We start from the raw sequence: 23,532 nt of genomic DNA on the forward strand, positions 1-23,532 counted from the left end.
TGTACGACTCCAGTCCATTATATGGTGGAACAAAACAATAGTAACGTTCTTTACAGCCAATGCAGCTTTGGAAAATCTTTCACCACCAATATGATTGACAGGATACCATTCATAATCTCCAGCTTCTCGGATTTCATCCAACCGATCTATATCTACACTTTCCCATGTACTCCCCACCTTCCATTGATTGTCAATGATTCGTCAGACAAATCCAGAGATCACGTGTCGTTGCACACTTTTCTTTTGGGAGAGTTCGTTGAATCCATATGCCTTTGTTGTCGCAGCAATTGGTGAGGTCTATGATTCAGGTGGCATGGTTCACTGAGCTTTTATATATTGATCAATCATAATAAATATTTTTTTCACAAGATCCTTCTTAACATTCTCTGCAACATTCTTAGAGGACAAAAAAGCAAGTTAGACTCTTTCAAAATGGATATGCACCACTCCCTTTCAGGATCCTTTTCCTTTGCAACTTCTACAACATCCATACAAAAAGATGCACATGCACCTGATCCACATATCTCACCATGGGTGGTATCTACGATTCTCCCCATTTTACAAGTTAATTTTTACGGAGATGGGCTACCTTGGTTGGGAAGGGTTGCACAATATCCAGTAGTAAAATTGCTCTCACAAGTATCTTCAACACCATTCTCATTATTTGTCCTTTATGTCTGAATTGGAATAAAATGACAAGGTATGCACCTTACAATAACCAAGATTGCCTAAACAATTTTCATTTACAAACCTTCTGGAAGGACTACCTTCCACTAAATTTCCAGCCTACATAACAATGTTTGATGTATGAATATTAATAACATATCTTTTTCATCCCTCTTGGGAATTTCTTCCTCTGAAAAGTTTCCATCATTCTCCCAAAGAATATTTTGATCATTTGCAATGGGTCTCTTACCATCTCTCTTGCCATTCAAACAAATTTCTAATAAACCCATTTTCTCAAGATACAATGTCTCAGGACCAACAACACTTCTTTGTCCCGCCTCTTGCAAATAATATTTGCTTCTAATAAATTTTGGTTCTTTTCAAGTTGTGTGAGTGGACTGGAACCAATATCGCCTATATGTGCAACTCCTTTTATCGGCGCTATCTTCATATTTTCTCGAACAAGAGTTTCAGAATCTCTAACCTTTCTTTTATAGACATAATTGTTCTATTTCAATGATATTTCCCTAGATCTGTCCTCCAAAATTGTTGAATCCAAAGATGGCTCACCGAGAGTTTGAGCATCAGAAACAAAATGCTCATCTTGTTGAACAACCAAATTAACTATAGTTTTCTCCTCATCAGTGAGTGCATCAAATTTGCCAAATTCATTAGACAGAAAATTCTGCACAGCTTCAATTGTTTCATGGTCATCTTCATCATTATCGTAATCCATAATTGGCATAACCTCTTCCTGATCTTCTGTGAAATGTATTGATTCTTCATCAATAATTTCTATAAGTTCAAAATTACAATCAACTACCTTAGTATTAATAGGCAACAAATGATTTGTGTGATTGAAAGTATCCACGGATGGTTTGACACCCAATAGAATTTACAACTTTTGTATATTCTGTTTATTTGACTTGTCTTCTATTTGATTCTTTATGTTTGGAGAAGTATCTAACCCCATTATTTCCTGGTCTACAGTGTCAATTTTATCATTTTCAATAGTTCCCCAACTAGTAAATTCATCTTTATCATCTTTTTCAACAATCTTATCTGTCACCTTGAGGAGTTCCTAATCCAACATGTTCAAAATATTTTTCTCGATTAGAGCATTCTTTGTTATTATGATATTGTTCATCTTTATTAAGTTTAGGTATGTCCTATGCTTAGAGCAATTTAATTCAATTTTCACAGTTAGCTCAATATCTTTTCCAGATTAGCAATCACATCAGCATTAAAGTAAATCGCAGATAGAACATAAACATAAATCACAGAAGACAAGCCAAGACAAGAGGACACGAGATGTGGCGCTAGCCAGGGACAAACCCTAATGTGGGGAAACCCTTGACCAATTCTTCTTATATGTTCTTCAATAGTTCAGCAGAGAGAGAAAGATAGTACATTTACAGAAGTCAACACTTTGACTTATCTAGATAAGGGCATAGATCATCTCTAAGATGATACATGAGATCAGTTGAAGACAAGTTGCTTCCACTGATTCTCCAAGGTGACTCCTTCACCTATCATCGTGTTGCATCTCGTCATCATGTTGCACCTCACCACGTTGCACCATGTTGCACCCATCATCATAGTGTTGGACCTAATGACCATGTTGTGCACTTCATGTTGTTGCCCCTATCACTATGATGCTCCAACCACTGAGCTACTCTCATCACGGATTTGCACCCAATGTTGCACTCATCACTGATCTGCACCCAATGTTGCACTCATCACTGCACCCAATGTTGCACTCATCACTGATCTGCACCCAATATTGCACTCATCATGTTGCATTCATTACTGCATCCAATATGTTGCTTTACACTCACCAGTCTTAGCTGCTTGCTATGGCTTACAGCCTGGAAAAGCAGCTAGACTCCTCCAAAGTGTTGTCAACTAACAGTCACAATGTTTTCCTTGATTTGTCTACAATTATCCTCTAAGGGAAGGCTAGCACTGGCTTCCACAACACTACCCTCCATTTATTACAGCATGTATATATCTAATATGCCATACATCAGACTAAAGATGTCGTTGTCATGTGTTCACTAGATAACATACAACCTAGAGAGTAGACTTCAATGTTTCTTCTTTATGACAGTGAATTCCCAGTCCTTAACTCATGCCTTGTAACTGTTTTATCTACAGCACTATGCTGTCACCTATAGCGCACCTAGGCACCTACAGCACTTAGTCCATGTTGTCATCTCCAGCACACTTAGGCACCTACAACACTTAGACATGCCGTCACCTACAGCGTACATTAGGCCTCCTTGTGCTATTGATAAGGGTTATGTATTTTAACGAAACCGCAGCTAGATATCCTTGATTAGACTGCGGATTAGGGCTTTTGTTTGTTGTTCGTTAGGCCTCCTTAGACTACGGCTAGGGTACATTATTGGTCGGCGGATTATCTCCTCCTTAATGCTACTAGCGGTCTCCTTTGTCTGCGGCCAATTCTCTCCCTTGCCTACGGCTAAGGCTAGAACATGTGGCTAGGGTTGCGTATTAGGGCAGCGTGTATGGAAGCTTCCTTACTGTTGTTAGGGTATCCCTTTGCTGCTTCTAAGGGTTGTCCCAAACCCTTCCAGAACAACGTATATATATGGGGCACGATGGGCTGCGTTAGAGTCTGTTGTTTAGGCTTCCTTCACCATGCTAGATCTCCCTTCCTCCTGCGTCTAGGGCTTCTTCAATAGGGCAGCGTAGATCCTTTCTCCATTAGGGCAGTGTTATCCCTTAGGATCTCTCGTCCTACTAAAACCCAAAAGACAAGTAGAGAGGAAGAGATCCCAAGCCTGTAGAAATGACTTGAAGGCCACCTCTATTCATACTAAAACGTTGAGCACATGTGGGGTTTATTTGGTTGTTGGCCGACCTTCACGAATTGTCCCATAACACAAATAAATTCATATCTCCATGAATACGTATCAGATCGAATGATCTTTAGATCAATCCTACACCTCACGATGAGAGGGATCCAAGAAAAATATTAGTTGCCATTAATAAGATGACCCACATGGAATTTAGCCCTACTTGCCAATTTTAACACTCCCTCTCAACTAGGGAGAAATCTATCCGCTGATCCATATGTCCGACTGTACTATCTCTGCCATCAGTGCCCTGCACTGCTCTGCTCTGTTGAGCTCTGCTCTACTCTGCTCTGTTGAACCATGAAGAAGAAGAATTGATCGAGAATGTCTCATACCATTCTCTACTGACCCGAAGTCAGTTTCATCTGAAGAGAGTGTGTTATATCACTCTTACTGACCCGAAGTCAGTTTTATTGATCCCAGATCAATATCACAAGAGAGTGTCTCAAACCACTCATACTAATCCCAGATCGGTTTCATTGATCCCAGATCAATGGAAGTCATCCTAGCATAGGGAGTGTTAGTGTCAGTCTTTACAGCCTTCCTCCAGTGATCAAATGTGCTCTTACATAGTGATTTTGAAGTGTCAAGGTCAAATTTTGTCATTTCAGTGAGTCTTCAAGCAAAATTTGGTCACTAGGCATTAGGCCTAGGGTTTGCCCAAATGTCAGTCCATGTCATCATTCAGCTGAGCCTATCATCATTCAGAGGTTTGTCATCGTCTTGTCAGTGTCTAATGGGTCATTTTACACCATGTTCATGCTTCAGTTGTGCCTAGGCAAGCTCATTTCCCTCTCCTAGGGTTTTGAAAGCCAATTTCTCTTGGGCGGCCAAATCATCGGCAAAACTTGTTTCCTGATGTTAATACACCTTCCCCTATCCTTCATGTACCTTATCAAACACTTCCCATCCCTTAGATCCGCCAAATTCCTCATTTTTGCACAAACCCTAGTTTCTAGCTACAACTTGGCAATTTTCTAGGTTTGGCCTGTGTTTTGCCCTTTTGGACCCCTTCCCCTCGCTCAATCTCTGAGATTCCACTTTCCCCTACTTCCTAACATCCCTCCCCATTCCCAAAAATTTCCCCAAGAATTTAGAAGCCCTCTGTCCCCTTCATTCCGCTTCATTTCGACAAAATTCCTTGTTTCACACATCGGGACAAGTTTCACTCAAAAGCTGTTTCTGAGCAATCAAAGATGAATTTTTCAAAACTGAGAGAGGTTTTTGTCCACAACATGCCAAGGAAGAAAAACCTCCTTCATTTTTTACACAGGTGTCATGGTTTGAGAGAAATGTCAAGAATACCGTTTCCTCAGGAGAATCAAAGGCACCTCTGAAGTGACCTTGGGAAAATCAATTTTTCTCCTATCTTGGTTGGCCAAATGACTTGCTTGATGGGTAAATTGATAACTAGACACGAAGAGCTTTCCAATGAGCTATCCTGCGCTCAATTTGGGGTTGAGGAAGGCATTCAAAAGTTGACTGCAACAGCACTCTTCCTTGAGGCAGCCTCATTGGACACTTTTTGACCAGTCTTGGGAGATTTGCTTTTGACAGGTCAAATCAACTCCAAATTGAAAAATTCCGGTTGGGTTGGAAATTAGACTCAAATACCTTTCCAACGAGCCATCCCGCGCCTGATTCCGATGCCGGAAAGGCCCTCAAACAAGGCTGTGAACGTGCGCGACCAAACGGAGGTGCGCGACCAAAAACAGGCCAACGCACTGTGTTAAATTACACAGGCGCGACCAAACGGAGGTGCGCGACCAAAACCTCTGTCTGCTGTAAAAACTCACCCAAACGCCAAATCTCCCTCAAATTTGCTCGATTTTGTTGAGGTATGTCTCTCCCACGTGTTGTGTGATGGTTTTTTGGTTGCAAAGGAAGGTAATGGTCATGATTTTATGCAAGGAATCAATAGAGAATAAGCTAAATGACTTGATGTTTTGCAAGCAATATGCATGGACAGTTTGTTTGTTTTCAAGGCAATTTTTCCCTTATGTCCCTCCTTTCATTTTCCCATGTAAATTACATATGTTAACATGTCATATTTATTGATCTCATTTGCAAATTAATCATACCAACCCTACCCCTAAATCCTATCAAATCCTAGTCCCCTCTAATCATTTCAAACCCTACCTTTTCCCCATGTTATATGCTCAAAACCTAAACACTAGTATACACAGCAAATTATATATCAAATGCACAGCAAAAGAATGAACAGAAAACATTGTAAAAAAACAAATAGAAAAGTGATGACAAGGCATACATTCAAGAATTGTAAAAAACAGTGAAAATTGCTACTTGCATAGCCTTAGAAAAAATAAAGAAAAATGTCATCTTGCTGTATGATGTCAAGGACTTGAAAGCTGAATAAAGTCATGACAAAATTCATTAAAGGTATCAGCTGCATAGCTATCAAAAAAGACCAGTTTTGCTGTGATTAGGGTTTTGCATTAACATGGTATTCTTCCCCATCCTTAAGACTCTGTTTTTACCCACCTATTCCCTATATTAAAACCCTAATTCAATTGCATTTCCCTTCATTAAAACTCCTTATGCAATTGAATGTCCCTCCCTATGATCAAAGCACACAGTGAAACCCTAATTCCCCATGGTAAAAGCATGATGAAGTTGCCTCTGTTCTAAATGAATTGCTGCTACAAAAATTGATTGGCAGCAGACTTTGTTGATGGGTTCCATTATCCCCCCTAAACCTAATCCCTAATATCCTCTATTTTCCCTCATTCCTATGATACAATCCCCTCTCCCTTCCACTGTAAAATGATCACAACAACCCCTTCCCTTCCTCTTACAATCAGAAACCCTAAATCCCTGTTTCCCAAAGCATCAAATGGTCATTTTGAAATTATGAAAAACAGAGTATGCTCCTCAATGACATTCTAAACAAAATGAAATGAGCCGCCTGTTACTTGTACACAGTTGATGCTACCCTATTCCCCTATACCCATGACATCATTCCCTCCATGATGAAGATTTTCATTGTCCTTTCCCTTGGTGCTTAAAAAACACAGTTTCCCTAAATAAAGTATTGATTTGCAAATGGTGAGAGATGGAATGACATGTTTAGCATTATGTGATGTTTTCCTTCAAAATTCCCTGCTTATATATATTTTTCCCTTTCCTATATGTAAATTCCCTCCCCTAACATATCCCTCATGATGTTTCCCCTTGAAAACAACATACTTCACAGCATTTTGCAGGCAGGGCAGCGGTCATTTTGACTTGTTGATTCCACCTTGCTCAATAACATCAGGTCAACCAATGAGACTAATGAGCAAGGTGATGACCGGTCTTCTTCCACGGAGGTTGAGACACAGCAGAGGCTTTTAGAGAAGGCAAATCATGACAAAGAGCTGCTACGCAACATGAAAACACATTATTGGGCCAGAATGCATGTTTACAAAGCAAGGATGAAGATCCTTCAATGGCGGTTGAACGAGGCTCTCATGAGGAAAAAGAAAAGGACAGATCCCCGTATCTTGGCTGAGGCCTCCCTCACTCATCATGGTACTGATCAGCCTTGATCTAGCATCAAAATGTGAAAATTTTGAGAATTTTGGAGCATTTTGCAAATTTTTGGTAAAATTACAGGTTTTGCCCACGGTTTGGTCTCACCCCAGGTGAGACCATTTTCGAGGACTGCTCGGAATTTTGAAAACTTGGCATTTTTGGAAAGGGCATTCAAAAAGAAAAATTACCAATACTTGGGAGAAGCCTGATTTTGAGTTTTGAGCCTCCAAAAGCTCAAAATACACCTAAAAAATGACTTTCTGCCCACTTTTTGAGTTGCAGAAAGTGACCTTGGGAGAAATGGTTTTTGAGGGGTCAAATCAACACCAAATTCAGAAATTCCACTTGGGATGGAAAGTAGACAGGCCAAGCTTTCCAATGAGCCATCTTACACCTGATTTGGACCAGTGGAACCCACTCAAAAACAGCTGTGAAGGGGCGCGACCAGAACTTCCAGGGGCGCGACCAGAACTTCCAGATTTGCCAGAATTGCCATTTTCGGTCAAAAAACACTGTTTTGACTATGGTTGACCATTTTTACTTGTAGATGATGGATGAATGTAATATTTTCATGGCACTTTGATAGGTTTTATCTTTCTTTACTCTTCTAGAAGCTTCTTTGATGTAAATAGTGAATAATTAGTGCATGGATAAGTTAGCTAAGTAATAGAGGCAAGTTGTTTGGCTGCCTATTTTCTAGTTCTTAGTTTAGAATTAGTTCAAACTGCTCCTAGGAAGCTGAGCTCGACCCCTAGAGGTGGGGAAAGGAGTTAGATGGTCTAGGAGGTCTATATTATGCTCTCTCCTTCTCATTTTCATGGTTGGACTCTTGTGTAAGGAAGCTTTATTGTATATTGTGCATCTATTTCTGCAATTGAAGGCAAGGAAAGCCAGGGTTTTACAGACATCTTTGAGGATTCTTGTGGATCTGATTGTTGATGGTGTGTTCTCTACATGTTCTTGTAAGTTTGTTTATGTGTTTCACATCTCTCTTATGCTTCTAAATTGGACAGATGAAGTGGTAAAGTTTGAACTCATGTTTTGACATGCTCAGCCTTTTAGTTTGTTCAATTTTAATGTTTTCTACTGTCTAGAGAGGATTCAAATTGTGTGTTTGCCCTCTTTAGCTTCTCCTCTATCATCTCTGATCATCCATCTCAGATTAAGACATCAGCACTCATTCCTACCTTGCCCCTTAGATCCCCCTGTGAAAACTGTGTTCAATCCCCGCACTTTGAATTGCACTTCCACCAATTGCCACCAAAAACCCCAAAAACCATTAAATCAACCCCCCTTATCAATTTACTAGCCTAAAATCTTTATTATTAATTGGTCAGCCTAATCATATTGAAAGATCTATCGAATCTGACCCGAGAGAGCCTTCTCATACCTCGTAGGGCTAGCTACGAGGTGAAATGGTTTGATGTAGCCTTGAAGATTTACCTTCCTCAGCCTAGGGTGAAATCTCAAGCGCTAACAGGGAGTACGGTAGATACAACGATGCGTCCATCAATAGTACTACTATGGTCCCTAACCCCATTTACCTACTCACTGATCAAATAAGAGGTACTTCCCATGAGTCCCAGAGTGCATGGGTAGGATGCCTCGACAGGAGAACTAATCATCATGTCCCAAAGTCGCCTCGGGGTATCACAGGGGAAGGTTGAGCCATTCACCCCGTACACAGCACACCATTAGGGGAGGGTGAGTCGCCCTATGGTCGTGTGTTGCTCCAGTAAGTACCCCAAGCCCCCCAGAGCTCCCAGATCTCAATGCATGCAACATGTACAACCCTTGTAAAAAGGTCTCTCAACGACTCCAAGTCGTTCGGGAAAGTCATAGATTTGACCTTTCCCCGGGGCTTTGACAAAATGTCTGCAACCTGTACAACAATGCGATGGAGCATCCTCGCTCATCGACTTACCATATCCCAGATAAGGTAGTATCTGATGTCTATCTGCTGGAGCAATCATCGAATATGGGATTCCTCAACAATCGAATCCCCCCGTGGTTGTCACAGAGGATCATAGTGGTATTCATCATGTGTACAAATAGCTCACTGAAGATCTTCCACAACCAGGCAGCTTCATACAATATCATACTCGTAGCTATGTATTCGGTCTCGGTGGTGCTTATAGCAACCGACTTTTGCTTCCTGCTCATCCATGATATCGAAGCAGAACCCAAAGAGAACCAGCACTGAGAAGTGCTCTAGTGATCCTCCACACTGCCTGCCCAATCAGCGTTCGAAGAATCATGCAACTTCATATTTCCAGCGATGTACCTCAATCCATGAGAGAATGTGCCCCGAAGATATCTCAGAAGATTCTAGGCACCAATCCAGTGAGGCTCAACCAAATACGAGCTCACCATGCTAACTACAAAACATATATCCGAATGGAAGTTCACCAAGAACATCACTGCAAATGAGTTTATGAAACTTAGAGGCATTTCCCAAATCTGGTCCGACATCACCACCATATAACTTCTGAAAGTTAAGATCCTAGAGGTAGTCACAGGCTTGCAGTTTACCATTCCACATCCGGAATCCAACTCCCTCTTACTTCTGCAAATGAGAGGGTCTGCACCTGTCAGAAATTGGTCGTCCTCAGAAGGTGTCGGTATGAGAGGTCTATCATCCACAACCTTTGAGCAATGGTTTGGATTGGTTTCACTCCTAGTGAATCTCAGCTTCATCAGACAGCTTATCAATCCTCTCATACTAAGCACGAGGTGTTTTGCTTTAAGCCATAAAGGGCTTTCTTCCACCTGCACACATGAGATTCCCGATCATGAACCTCAAACCTCCTCGGGTTGTTGCAAACTTGTGGACCTACTACATGAGGGGAATGGTCCCCTTGTAAGATTTTCCTTCGATACATCTCAGACATGTACCTTCATGCTCCTTTTGAATTCAAGCATCCCAGTCACCATCTAACTTGCATCCTGTAGGGCCTCATAAGTACCTCTGGTGTTATAGATGAGATATGTCAATTGACATGGTCCTCAATGGACCATCCTACAACTTGATACAAATTGCCAACCCTGAACCCATGAGAAAAAGCATCTTTGAAAATTCTATTTACATACCTTTCCATTGATGAATGCCACCTTGAAACCTTTGACTTCCATTGCCGAAATGGACACCATGTTCTTCTTGCGATCAGGTACATAAAAGGGATTCTTGTAAATGAATCGAGTTACCCTCATTCAATTGAGAGGTAACATTCCCTACACCCTTTTCGGGATAGGTGTCATCGGCTCCAAGTATAATCCCACGATAGTTTCCATCTCTACCAAATTGGAGAGAGCACCCTTCTATCCGATGAAGTGCCTTGAAGCACTACAATCAATAAGCCAAATTCCCAAATAATCTGAAGGAGAGGGCCAATACAAGATAATGCTTCTTTATCTTATCAGAAACAACATTTGATTCTTCATACCAAGGGTTCCTTGCTTTCTCTGAAGAGTCGGTTGTCTCCTTGATGACCTGCATTACTTGTCATTCCTCTGATCATTGAAGATGTCCCAGGAATGATTGTTATCATCATCAAGTGATGTGTCCTTGCCATTCGGACACTCCTTCGCATAATAGCCAAACTAGTTATCTACCTTTCCTTCCACCCTGAGATCCGATCTTCCCAATGAAGTGATCTTTAGGTAGGCCATCAGAAAGCTTCCGTTGCGCCATTCTGATAATATTCTCTGCTTCGATTTCACCCTCAGTGAGTTTGAAGAGGGATGAGGAATCCATTGATCCTTTTGTCCTTTCCCAATTGTCTTCAGTGATTGCTCTTTCACTCTTGCTTGGGCATTGTCTTCACCTCAACTCTGATACCATGTTAAGTTTAGGTATGTTCTATGCTTAGAGCAATTTAATTCAATTTTCACAGTTAGCTCAATATCTTTTCCAGATTAGCAATCACATCAGCATTAAAGTAAACTGCAGATAGAACATAAACATAAATTGCATAAGACAAGCCAAGACAAGAGGACACAAGATGTGGCACTAGCCAAGGACAAACCCCAATGTGGGGAAACCCTTGATCAATTCTTCTTATATGTTCTTCAATAGTTCAGCAGAGAGAGAGAGAGAGAGAGTACATTTACAACAGAAGTCAACACTTTGACTTATCTAGATAAGAGCATAGATCATCTCTAAGATGATACATGAGATCAGTTGAAGACAAGTTGCTTCAACTGATTCTCCAAGGTGACTCCACCTATCATCGTGCTGCATCTCTTCATCATGTTGCACCTCACCGCGCTGCACCATGTTGCACGCATCATCATAGTGCGGGACCTAATGACCATTCTATGCACTTCATGTTGCTGCCACTGTCACTATGCTGCTCCAATCACTGAGTTGCTCTCATCACGGATATACACCCAATGCTGCACTCATCGCTGATCTGCACCTAACGCTGCATTCATTACTGCATCCAATATGCTGCTTTACACTCACCGGTCTTAGCTGCTTGCTATGGCTTACAGCCTAGCAAAGCAGCTAGACTCCTCCAAAGTGCAATCAACTAACAGTCACAATGTCTACCTTGATTTGTCTACAATTGTCGTCTAAGGGAAGGTTGTCACTGCCTTCCACAAGACTGTGCTCCATTTATTACAACATGTATATATCTGACATACCATACATCAGACTGAAGATGTCGTTGTCATGTGTTCACTAGATAACATACAACCTAGAGAGCAGAATTCATTGTTTCTTCTTTATGACAGTGAATTCCCAATCCTTAACTCATGCCTTGCAACTATTTTATCTACAACACTATGTTGTCACCTACAACACACCTAGGCAGCGACAGCACTTAGTCCATGTTGTCATCTCCAGCACACTTAGGCACCTACAACACTTAGACATGTTGTCACCTACAGCATACATTAGGCCTCCTTGTGTTGTTGATAAGTGTTGCATATTGTAGACAAAACAGCAACTAGATATCCTTGATTAGACTGCGGATTAGGGCCTTTGTTTGTTGTTCGTTAGGCCTCCTTAGACAGCAGCTAGGGCACCTTATTGGATGGCGGATTATCTCCTCCTTAATGCTGCTAGAGCTCTCCTTTGACTACGGCCAATTCCCTCCCTTGCCTGCGGCAAAGGCTAGAACATGTGGCTAGGGCTGCGTATTAGGGCAGTGTGTATGGAAGCTTCCTTACTGCTGTTAGGATATCCCTTTTGTTGCTTCTAAGGGTTGTCCCAAACCCTTCCAGAACAGTGTATATATATGGGGTATGATAGGCTACGTTAGAGTCTGTTGTTTAGGCTTCCTTCACCATGCTAGATCTCCCTTCCTTCCTATGTCTAGGGCTTCTTCATTAGGGCAGCGTAGATCCTTTCTCCATTAGGGCAGTGTTATCCCTTAGGATCTCTCCTCCTACTAAAACCCAAAGACAAGTAGAGAGGAAGAGATCCCAAGTGTGTAGAAATGACTTGAAGGCCACCTCTATTTATACTAAAACGTTGAGCACATGTGGGGTTTATTTGGTTACTGGCCGACCTTGACGAATTGTCCCATAACACAAATAAATTCATATCTCCATGAATACTTATTGGAATCAGATGATCTTTAGATCAATCCTACACTTCTCGATGAGAGGGATCCAAGAAAATTATCAGCTGCCATTAATAAGATGAACCACATGGAGTTTGGCCCTAGTTGCCAATTTTAACAATCTTCTTGTTTCTCAAGATAGTCCTCATCCACATCATCTTCTCTTGGATCATCATTTTGATCTGTATCATTCTCATCCACATCAACTTCATCTGGATCATCATCTTGATCTATATCATCTTCATCCACATCAAGATCAACTTCATCGGAATCTTCAACATTATAATCATCTACTGCTTTATCTACTTTCGTTTCTTCAGTGTCGCTATCATCTTCCTTATTATCGATTTCCTTTAAACGTGTTGTAACTTCTGCCCATGATTTTTCTAATTGCTTTAAGATTTTATTGAATTTTACTAAACAACTCAATGAATTCAAGGCAAAAACTTAACGACATAGTGTGGTGGGTAGCGTTCAAGGACTCGCATAATTATATTGTGCGGCGAATAATGTTCAAAGACTAGCATGACTCTAATACCACGGGATCAACAAAATTGTAACTTGTTGACTTTAAATGTTAAAATACACACAGGTATTTGTAATAATAATTTATTATATATAAAATATACAAGGATGTTGAATGTTACAATGAAGCCCTGCTTATATATATAGGCAGGTGTCCTTTCATGATTGGGCATGTCTTTTAGACACACCTTTTCACTTGACTAATGACTATTTAAGATAATCATCATTTGATTATTTATTATTTATTATTTATTATTTATTATTTATTATTTATATTTATTATTTATATTTATTTATTTTCATTTTATTTTATGTAATTTATATCCGTAACAATGTCTTGAAGTCTAATGCTTGATGAGGGCTCCTATTTTGAACATAGACGGCATTGTTGGCAGCTTCTCCCCGCCAGAGTTTTGGTAGACCTTGATCATGGAGTATGGCACGGGTGGCTTCCATGATTCTTCGATTCTTCCTTTCAACAACTCCATTCTGCTGAGGAGTGTAGGAACAATTGTCTCCCTCTTAATGCCAACCTCTTTGCAAAAGTCATTGAATTCATTTGATCCATATCCGGTTCCATTGTCGTTCCTCAATATCTTGATCTTCTTCCCTGTTTGATTCTCCACCAAAGCTTTGAAAGAACAGAACCATTTGAGCACTTCATCCTTCCTCTTCAAGAAATAGATCCAAGTTTTGCGTGAGAAGTCATCCACAGAGATTGCATAATATGTGTATCCTCCCAGAGAGGTTTCGAGCAGGGCACCAGATAGGTCGGAATGGACCAATTGAAGAATATCGGTTGTCTGGCTTTCACCAGAAGGGAATGGTCCCTTTATATGTTTCCTAGCGGCACATCCCTGACAAACTCCTTCATGGTTCATATTAAATTTGGGCATCCATGTGACCATCTTCCTTACCCAGTAAGGCTTTGTAATGTAAGTGGGAAAATCTTCAGTGCCATAATTCACATTGAAGAGAAGTATCACTCACCAAAGCTCCCAAAGGACTTGCTCCAACTTGATAGAGACCATCAACCCTAAATGCAAGAGTAAATGCATCTTTAGGATTTCTTTTCCAAATACATACCTTTCCATCAATGAATGCTACAATGAAGCCTTTATCTTCCATCGGAGAAATAGACACCAAGTTCTTCTTCAAATCAGGTACATACAATACTTCTTGTAGATGAATGGTTTGACCTTGCTTCAAGTGAAGAGTGACAGTACCTATCCCTTTCATGGGGTAGGTGGCATTATCTCCAAGTATGATCATAAGATTAGTTTTCTTCTCAACCAAATTTGAGAGGGCCTCCTCATATCTAGTGAAGTGCCTTGAGGCTCCACTATCAATCAACCAATGATCCAAAGTATCCGGAGGATAGCTAGCGGATAGAGTAGAAATAAGATAAAACTCGTCTTGTTTTTCTACAACATTACTTTCATCATACCTGCCATTTCTTGTCCTTTTGGGAGGTCGACCATTTCCATTTCGAGAAGCGGGAGCATTCCTCTTTCCTTTGTTGTTGACCCTATTGTTCCTTTGATTGCCATTCCCTTTGAAATTATTGTTTTTATTGTTGTCATCATCCCTTGGAGTATTCTTCTTGTGAGGGCACACTCTCGCATAGTGGTTGAACCTGTTGCAATTGTAGCACCTTCCTTTTCTTCCTTCTTTGAATCCCTTACTAGATCCTTGACCATATCTCCTTGAATCAACATTATTCTTCGTTTTTGTATGAGCGAAGAAGGCAGTAGGTTCATTTCCATTGGAGGACTTATCTCTCTCCATCATCCTTGTCTCTTCTTAAGTGCATCTAGCCAACAACTCATCAAAACTAGGTATCCTATCATTGTTGAGAATGGTGGAGGTAAATACATCCCATGGTCTTGAAAGACCTCCAAGTGCAATGAGAGTGAGCTCCCTGTTAGCAATAACTTCTCCAATAGATAGTAGTTCATTCTTGATTTGAGTTATTCTCATGAAGTAGGATTGGATAGACTCCCCTTTATCCATCTTGATATCCTTCAACTTGTTTAGAAAGAGGATTTGATTTGCATTGTTCACTTTGAACACCCTAACCAGCTTATCATACATCTCCCTAGATGTTCCCAAATCAGAAATATAGGCAACCAAATGTTTTTGAATGGAGTCAATGATAATTTTCTTAGCTTTGATCTCACCTTTTCTATACTTCATCTTAGCAGCAGTCGGTGCATTTTAAGGAGGCTCCACCACTTTTCCCTAAACATAGTCCAATACTTCATACTCCTCCAAAGTCACCTTCCATGCATGATAGTCAGATTTCTCACTGAACTTGTCCTCATTCTTGAAGTAAGATGTAGATGCCATGGAGACTTGTACAATAGTCTTGTGCACCAAATCTTTTAGTGATTTCTTTTCTCTTTCTTGCTTGGGCTTTGCCTTCACCTGGGCTCTGAAACCATGTTAATTTTAGTTAACAAAGGTATGTTATATGCTTGCAACAATTACTTCAATGTCCTTTAGTTAGCCCAATGACAATTTCCAATAGAAATCACATTGACAGTAACTGTAGATAGAACATGAACAATAAAAGAAGAAGACAAGCCAAGACAAGAGAACACCAAGATTTGGCGAATGCCAGGGAAAACCCCAAGATGGACACTCTAATCAATTCTTCTTATTATTTTGTCCACTATTCCGCAGAGGGAGAGTACAAAAGTCAAAACAAACTTGTCAAATCTGCAGTCAAATTTTGCCCTAACCAAAAAGTCAACAGTGGTCAAAGTCTGGTCAAATTCTTCCACAGCAACTCTGTCAAAGAGAGAGAACCTCGGCCTCTCTTGCTGGTCAAAGTCAGCCCAAAATAGTGGGTCAAACTTGGTCAAAATCTGCACTTATGTCCTACAGTCAGCCCAGTCAACAAGCCCAAAAAATTTCAGTTTCTATGTCAATTAATGTGGCCCTACAAAACACAAATTCTGGCACAAAAAACGCAGTCAAAGGAGGTCAAAATAGCCTTGGTCAACATTGGTCAAACCCTGCAACAGATCCTGAAATTCGTCCTCTTTCAGCCACATGTGTGAGAGAAGAAGAGTTGCTCCTGCAATTTGTACGACCCAATCAAATGAGGAGAGAGAAATGATGAGTTGTGATGATGCCAAATGAGGTTTGAGGTCTCTCTTATTTATACAAGTCATTGAGGGTCAAAAGACATGACTTTTGGGCTTCATGAGCCTACATGATGATGTGGTCGATCTTGACAATTTGCACATGTATGGGCTTGACCTCAAAAACATATTTTTCCTTGTCCAAATTTGATGATTTTTTGGTCGATTTTGGTCCTCTCGAAAAGAGGAATTTAATGCAATAATCATCTCCATCAAATGAGTTGTCCAAAGTGGAATTTGGCCCTAGTTGCCTCAAAAACATCATGCGAACTGCCTTAGGAATGGCATATGAACTACCTCAATAATGGTATACGAATTGCTTCAAAAGTCCCCTTTATTTTGCCTCAAATATGCTCCAAATTTTCTCTCTACAGAAGATGTTCGAATTGGTTGCCAAATGGTGGAGTAATGATGGCAATATATGTTGAAAAGTATAAATAGGTTCGGTCTTCATAATGACGTGTGTAATTATGAGTTTATGTAATTTATGTAAAGAAGAAAAATAAAATTATTTATGTAATGCTTGTCTCATGGGTTTCATGAGCAAGGAATTTAATTTTAGTTAAGGATCCCATTGTGAGCTATTAGGTTTGGTCATCAAGTCATAAAAGTTCATAGAGTCAATGTCAAAGTTTGAAGACCCATTTTGGGCATGTGATCCATTGTAAAAGAAAATTTACTAGCCCTCCAAGACCTTGTCACAAGCTCCTCTTCATGTCGGCCTAAAGATGCTCGGCTCACCTACAACTCAAGTCTGCTTATTTTGATGGACGAATCACTATAAATAGGTAGCCTAGTCTTCATTTGTGAACAAGCAATTTGGATAAGCGAGTCTGAAGTAAGAAGTGCAAAAATCACCAAGTAAGGAGCCTCATAACCAGCAAAGAGAAGGAAAGGAAGAGCGAAGTCTTTGGTATCTTTTTGGATATGTTTTTGGGTTAAGTATACTCCACACGTGCAAGAATTTGCTGCTACTTACTGCAGGAAGAACAAGATACCACAGTCATATTGTGAAGACAGATTTTGGAGAAGAGCAAGGTGATTCTCTAGCCGAGTTAAAGGAGAAAGAACCTCCATCTAAAGCGAAGGGAATCAAGGTGTTTATCTCCCTCATATGCTACAGCTAGGACTTCAGAAGTAGGGCCGAGAATTGTAAAGCGGAATCAAGGAACCGAAATTCATAGAAGATCCGAGATAGAGAAGAAGGGAAGGAAGTTTGATCATCATTGACTCAAGGAAGAAATCAAACAAGAAGGCTTGTGACTTGGTCTTGGTCTTGGTATTCGTCAATTGAAGTCTCTATAAGAAGAAGAATTCGTTTGGGTTTTCCTCTCAAGTTGGAAAGGTTTTGGCCCTGGCTGATTGCCTACATTCTGTGTCTCTTGTCTCTTTATTGCTTATGCATTGGTAGTTGTTTGATGAAAAACGCAATAATAATCTAACTAAAGAGAAGATCCTAACCTAAAGAAGTAAAAAGAATTTCCAAGCAATTATCAGTAGAAGAGAAATCTACTAATTTCTATGCCCTAAATTTCTCAACAATATATAGTTGTTTCCTCATCCGAAAAGGTGCTTCTAAAGGCTGAGCCAATTTGACTTCTAGAGGGCCGACTTGGTCAACTTGGAGACACAAAAACATGATTTTAAAAATTCAATTTTTTTTCTTTTAAATGTCCAAATGGGACATGATAAAATATTTTTCTTTTGACTCAAATAAATTGTTTTTGACAGTTTACAAAATCATAATGATAAATATACATTATGAAGACCGGACCTAGTTACAATTTCAACAGTTTCATTGATATTTCTCTCACAAAATGCTTAAATGTATGCTTATGCACCATAAAAGATATATCAGGCTCCATCATCCTTTTAAAGTTCAAATCTATCTTAAATTCTTTACTCTTAAAAACCAGCATTTAGACAGCACAACATAATAATTATAGATCTATCTCTGAATAATTTTTGTTTTTTTTAATTATTCCATTTAGCTAGTCTTTCCCTTTAATTTTAATATTTCCCTTTTTCAATGGAATAGCTTTACCGTTATCTTCAATGGATAACAAATTATAATAATAGAAACAATTCTTCATATAATTCTCTTTTTTATATTTATTTTGTTTTTACTGATCATATTTTCATAGGTTTAGATTTTCAATAGTCACGATGGTTATTCATGCCTGAGTTTTGTCCAAAATTTACTAACACCTACAACAGAGACCGAATCACACCACTCATGGTATATGATCAATGACAATACAATGAATCAATCAATGCATTTGATTTTTTTCATGCACAAAGGAAAACTTCCACTGTGATAGTTGATAGCAAATTATTCTTACCAGTAAACAAGCAAGGATTTCACATACACAACGTATAACAACTAACTCTCTTTAGTGGGGACTTTGTCTAGGAGGATCGATGGCAGGGATGGCTGTAACAAGGGTTCCCAATGCGTCCGGGCTGCAGGAGACAAGAAGCACCAATGGCCACAAGGAGCTCACGGCCTCTACAATGAAGTCCCTGGCTCGGATCTATGGAAGATCTTCGGGCTCATACATTCCCCTGGGCAAATCGATCTCCATAGGGCAAGAAAATTGCAGAGCAGAGGAGCAAAGAGAGTCGAAGGGCTGCAGAGAAAAAATCCTAAGCGGACGAATCGGCGAAAGGCGCATAGGGAACAGAGATGGAGCGATGATGAGGGTTCCTGCCACAACAGTCTTCGCGCTGGCACAAATCCATGGACAAGCGGTCCATGGCGACCAAAATACAGAAGCAAACAGACAATACGACATCAATCCAGAGGTAAGGGAAAGAATGCATATCTTTTACCTGTTATACACAAAAGATTTTGGCAGCGATGCTCTTGTCTGGAACTTGAATGGATCTGGGACAACTTACCCTGTCATGGAAGATGGCAATATTGGTAGATCTGGTATCATACAGATCAGGCACACAGAGGACGAAAACCCATGCGAAGTACAGATCTGGGTGAATACAATGGCCACGATACCCCACCTATATGGCACACGGGGCCAAAGCGCTGAAGAAAGACTGAAAGGCAAGCTGAACAGCGGTAAGTTAATGACTCGGAACAGGATGTCAGGGTTAGATCATTCTTAGACAGATCCATACCTTATAATGCCGGGCAGGACAAACCACGCTCAGCTGACAACAAGATCTGGATCCCTGGTAAGTACCCACAGCTTCCAAGTATTTGTCAAAACCCCGGCGGGAAAAACGAAACTAATTTGGGTAAACGAGACAGACTCTATAAAGCAAATGCAGAATCTTATAATGCAACAACTGGGATATCCCATCAGATCACAAAACCTGATACATGGGGGCAGAGTACTTCAAGACACAAAGTACCTCAGGGATTACAAAATCGCACCCCTGTTAACAATAATTCTCAATCTGAGAATAAGAGGGGGCGCAACAGTCAACAGCAGGAATCCTCACAGGGGTGAGGGAAGTGGGACTGGTACAACAAAAATCACAGGAACACAACAGGGGAAAAAAACAGGCAGTATATCCTTCAAAAACATTCTACAAGGGAAAAATACAGATGGAGCAGCACCAAATCAAACAGGCATGGATGCAAGGCCATACATTGTGGAACAGCTGAATCATACCCCAGAATACAACATAGATATACCAGAAACAGATGAGCACTGCACTATATATGAAAGACAAGCAATAATATGTAGATTCAACTGCTTTTGGCCCAAACCGGCTCATCTATTTCATTGGATCTTCACGAACTAGACCACACAATGTGAAATACATCTTTGTTCCAAGGGTTTTTTCATAGTGAACTTTATTTCCGCGGAGGATAGAGACTTCGTAATACAAGAAGGACCTTGGTTCTGGGGATACACAGGACTCTTCATCACACCATGGTTCCCAGATTTTGATGCAAATACAATGGTTGTCTCTAAGATGCCAGTTTGGGTGCGGCTACACAATCTCCCAATTCATCTCTGGAATCAACAAGTACTAGCTGGAATTGGTAATACTATTGGACACTACATCAAATTGGACACCCAACGACTAGAGGAAAGAATCTACACTTTTGCACGAATATGTGTGGAAGTAGACCTCAACAAAGGCCTGCCAGACCAAATTTAGCTGAAGCATAGACAGTGGAGCTGGACTCAGGTTCTAGATTATGAAAATACTGCATTCAGATGCAGAACATGCCGACAAACAGGACACCTACAAAGCACGTGTCCAGCAGCCAAAAAAGACAACCGTAGGAAGAAGAAAACCGAAAACAAGCAAAGGGGTGGCAATTTCCCCCTCCTCTCTCGGATGACGAGGAGGAAGAAGAAGTGGAATATGAAACTCCCAATGAGACCAATCAGATGAACAAAGAATCAGAAGTAGAAGACATAAATCCACAAGAACATATAGACACAAAATTGGTAAGGATATCAGAAACTATGGATATGGGCAGATCCAAACGTCAACACATATCAGACACATCAGACTCTGATAAAGACAATCCTCAACCTATGGCTAATACAGCGCTAGCACTTATAACTCCAACAGAGTCACAAGGGGGATGGAGAAAGGTTGAGAAGAAAAAAGGGTGAAAAGCTTAACTTTTTCCCCATCTGTACATTATTCTTGTTTCATGTTTATTTACTGAAATCCGAACACCCTACGTGGTGATGGAGGATCTATGCTTTTTTTTTTACAAAAACTGAGCACCATTTTTGAATATGCTCACAGAGATGGCTAAGTGCCAACGTAGCATATGCCGAAGGGCATCTACAGCATGTAATTTTTCAATCATAATGAAAGATTACGATTTTTCCAGTGGAAAAAAACTCTCTTTAGTGAGGAGGTTGCAAATTCTTGGAGACATAATTATATCAGTAATCATTTTCAAAAGATGGCATTCCATAAGTGGTTTGGTCACATTGCTTCTGATAGACTGACAGCTACCTATTTGGTGGTTTTTCTATTTGGTAGATGTGTTGCATATATTTTGTCTGCAAGATATCATTGATGATGTAGATTTTATATTCCTTATTAAATGGTTTCTGTGGCAGCGATGATATTTTTGTTTCCCTTTTTTTCTTCTTGTTCTTCTCTATTATTGCAGCTCCCCAAAACAGAAGTGCTAGATAGCTCCACAGTTAATTTTCCATTGATTCCTTTTCTCCTATCTATTCTAATTATTTCCTGCGAAGGGGATATGGTAGAACAGTCAGACATCCTTCCTCAATCGCAATTTTTTATGTTCGATAAGTTAGGTAGCTCCTCAATTCAGCAATTTAACTGTAAACTTCAACAACAGTGGTTATGTGAGTGCACAGATTATAATCCCACAACAGTTATCTTCAAAAATAGGGATTCACTGAAACATCTTGGCTTCCTGATTTTTTACATGTTTTACTTTGTTTCTTATTGTTTGGCTGCATTTTAGCACTGATCATTTTCCTCTCGAAGTGACCAAATTCTCTGTCAAAGAAATGTTTGAAAGGTGGGCCACTGGCTCAGAGGTTTGCTGCCACCAGCAACAAAGAGTTTGGCCACAAGACAGCAGAGAGAACCAGTATTATACCAGTTGTAACAAATTTGAAGGTCATTACATAAAGCTAACGTCAAAAGAGTGACAAAGATGTGTTTCCAAAAAGATTGAAAAAGAATGATAAATGTTAATAACTTTTCGATGGGCTAATAAGGAGGCAATATGTGTGAAGTTGTATCCTCGAATCATTGTTCAATCCAAAAGGTCAAGCTAGATGGTCCCACCTCCAATGGTGTCTAGACAAGTGGGAATTAAGTTGTGTACAAATGAGTTGGGATCCCCTGACAGATTCTCTGGGTACCTCAACTTGATCTAATAATCACAAAGGAGTGCAAGTTGACCTCGCCATAGATCAAATCAAATAGTAAGGGAGTGTGATAACAGCCAACATAGTTGGCCTTGTATCCCTCATCCCAGGCCACCAAATGACAGATCTCCAATGTCTGGCCTTGTTGATTTCAAACACTGAGAAAGCCCTACAAGAAAAGAATAAATGGGAAATTAAAGGGCATGAACATGCACTGTCGATGCATAGTTGGGGAGGGCCACCAAGTAATGACATGAATGATCCTCCTAGCACTGGACTACTCTCAGCAGCATCCTGATCTTCTATTTTTCTGAGCATGCTGACTATTGATTACAATCTTGCTTCTAGTTATTGCTAAGATGATCGGATTTACTTTTGAGACATGCATCCTTTTTGTTATTGTGTCATGTGGTGCTTTGCTTTTTGGACTTTGATGATGATAGATAGATAGTCAATGACACATTTAACTCCTGAAGCTAGTGCTAGTGTTGAACTACATATGTGGACCATTTTTTTAAATTAAATGCTATGTACATTTTGTGCCATGTTAATAGACTAATTTTGAAAGCATTTACCAAAAAAAAATCATATCATGATATTTATGTTATAGACAAATATCACAAATAGGTTGTCTTACTGGTGCATAATTGCCTATAGTTTTGACATCTCCAGTGCCACCTGGAGTGGCACGATGGTATTTTGTTTCGACCTGCAACTGAATTGGTGCCAACCCTTCCTGAAACATTGAAAAAATGTTCAGAATTAGTTTTCAATTTCTTACAAATCAATATAATATTCCTAACCAAGAAACAAGGTAATAGAGATTGGTATTTTCAAATTCCACATACAAAAAAAACATGATTTTGTACACTAAATAGCTGCATTTATTTTAAGACCATAAACTTATAAGATCTCTCACAATTAAGACATCAAACCCTATTAGTCAATCCTTTGTTGAGATCAAAGAACCAAGCATAAACTAACATGTCACTTTTTATCATAGCCATTAGAGCAAAATATTGTGTATGAAATAATAGTATCATCAAACATAAAGTAGAAAACTTATTTTAATCAAACCTGCTTGGAAGCAGGGAGCAACAATTTTCAAAAGCTTCCAAGTCGAGAGCGAATTTTATATAATATATATTTTTATATATTTTGATGCATATGTGTCAACAAAAGCATGTAGAATGATGAATTTGTTATAAAAAGCATAAAAACATTGATTAAACCATATAGCATCAATAATCTAGTAGTTATAATCTTCATCAACCACAGGTCCACAATTTACAAGTTACAACATCTCAATTCTCATGATTCATCAATCTTAAAGCTTCAAAGTTGCAAAATTCAATAT

General features: G+C 39.8%; 1 protein-coding gene across 1 annotated transcript in view; it reads right to left on the reverse strand.

The window, feature by feature from the left end:
- The window catches only part of LOC149241067 (uncharacterized), a 190,865-nt gene that overhangs the window by 51,988 nt on the left and 115,345 nt on the right, over positions 1–23,532 (reverse strand). Inside the window, exon 6 of the mRNA XM_089370426.1 lies at positions 22,813–22,911. Coding sequence (XP_089226552.1) covers positions 22,813–22,911 — 99 coding nt within the window. The remainder of the gene's footprint in view (positions 1–22,812; positions 22,912–23,532) is intronic.

This window comes from Pinus tabuliformis, chromosome 8 (assembly GCF_031772625.1).
Source record: "Pinus tabuliformis cultivar Carrire ecotype Pingquan chromosome 8, CPIR1, whole genome shotgun sequence".
NCBI classification, from domain to species: domain Eukaryota; kingdom Viridiplantae; phylum Streptophyta; class Pinopsida; order Pinales; family Pinaceae; genus Pinus; species Pinus tabuliformis.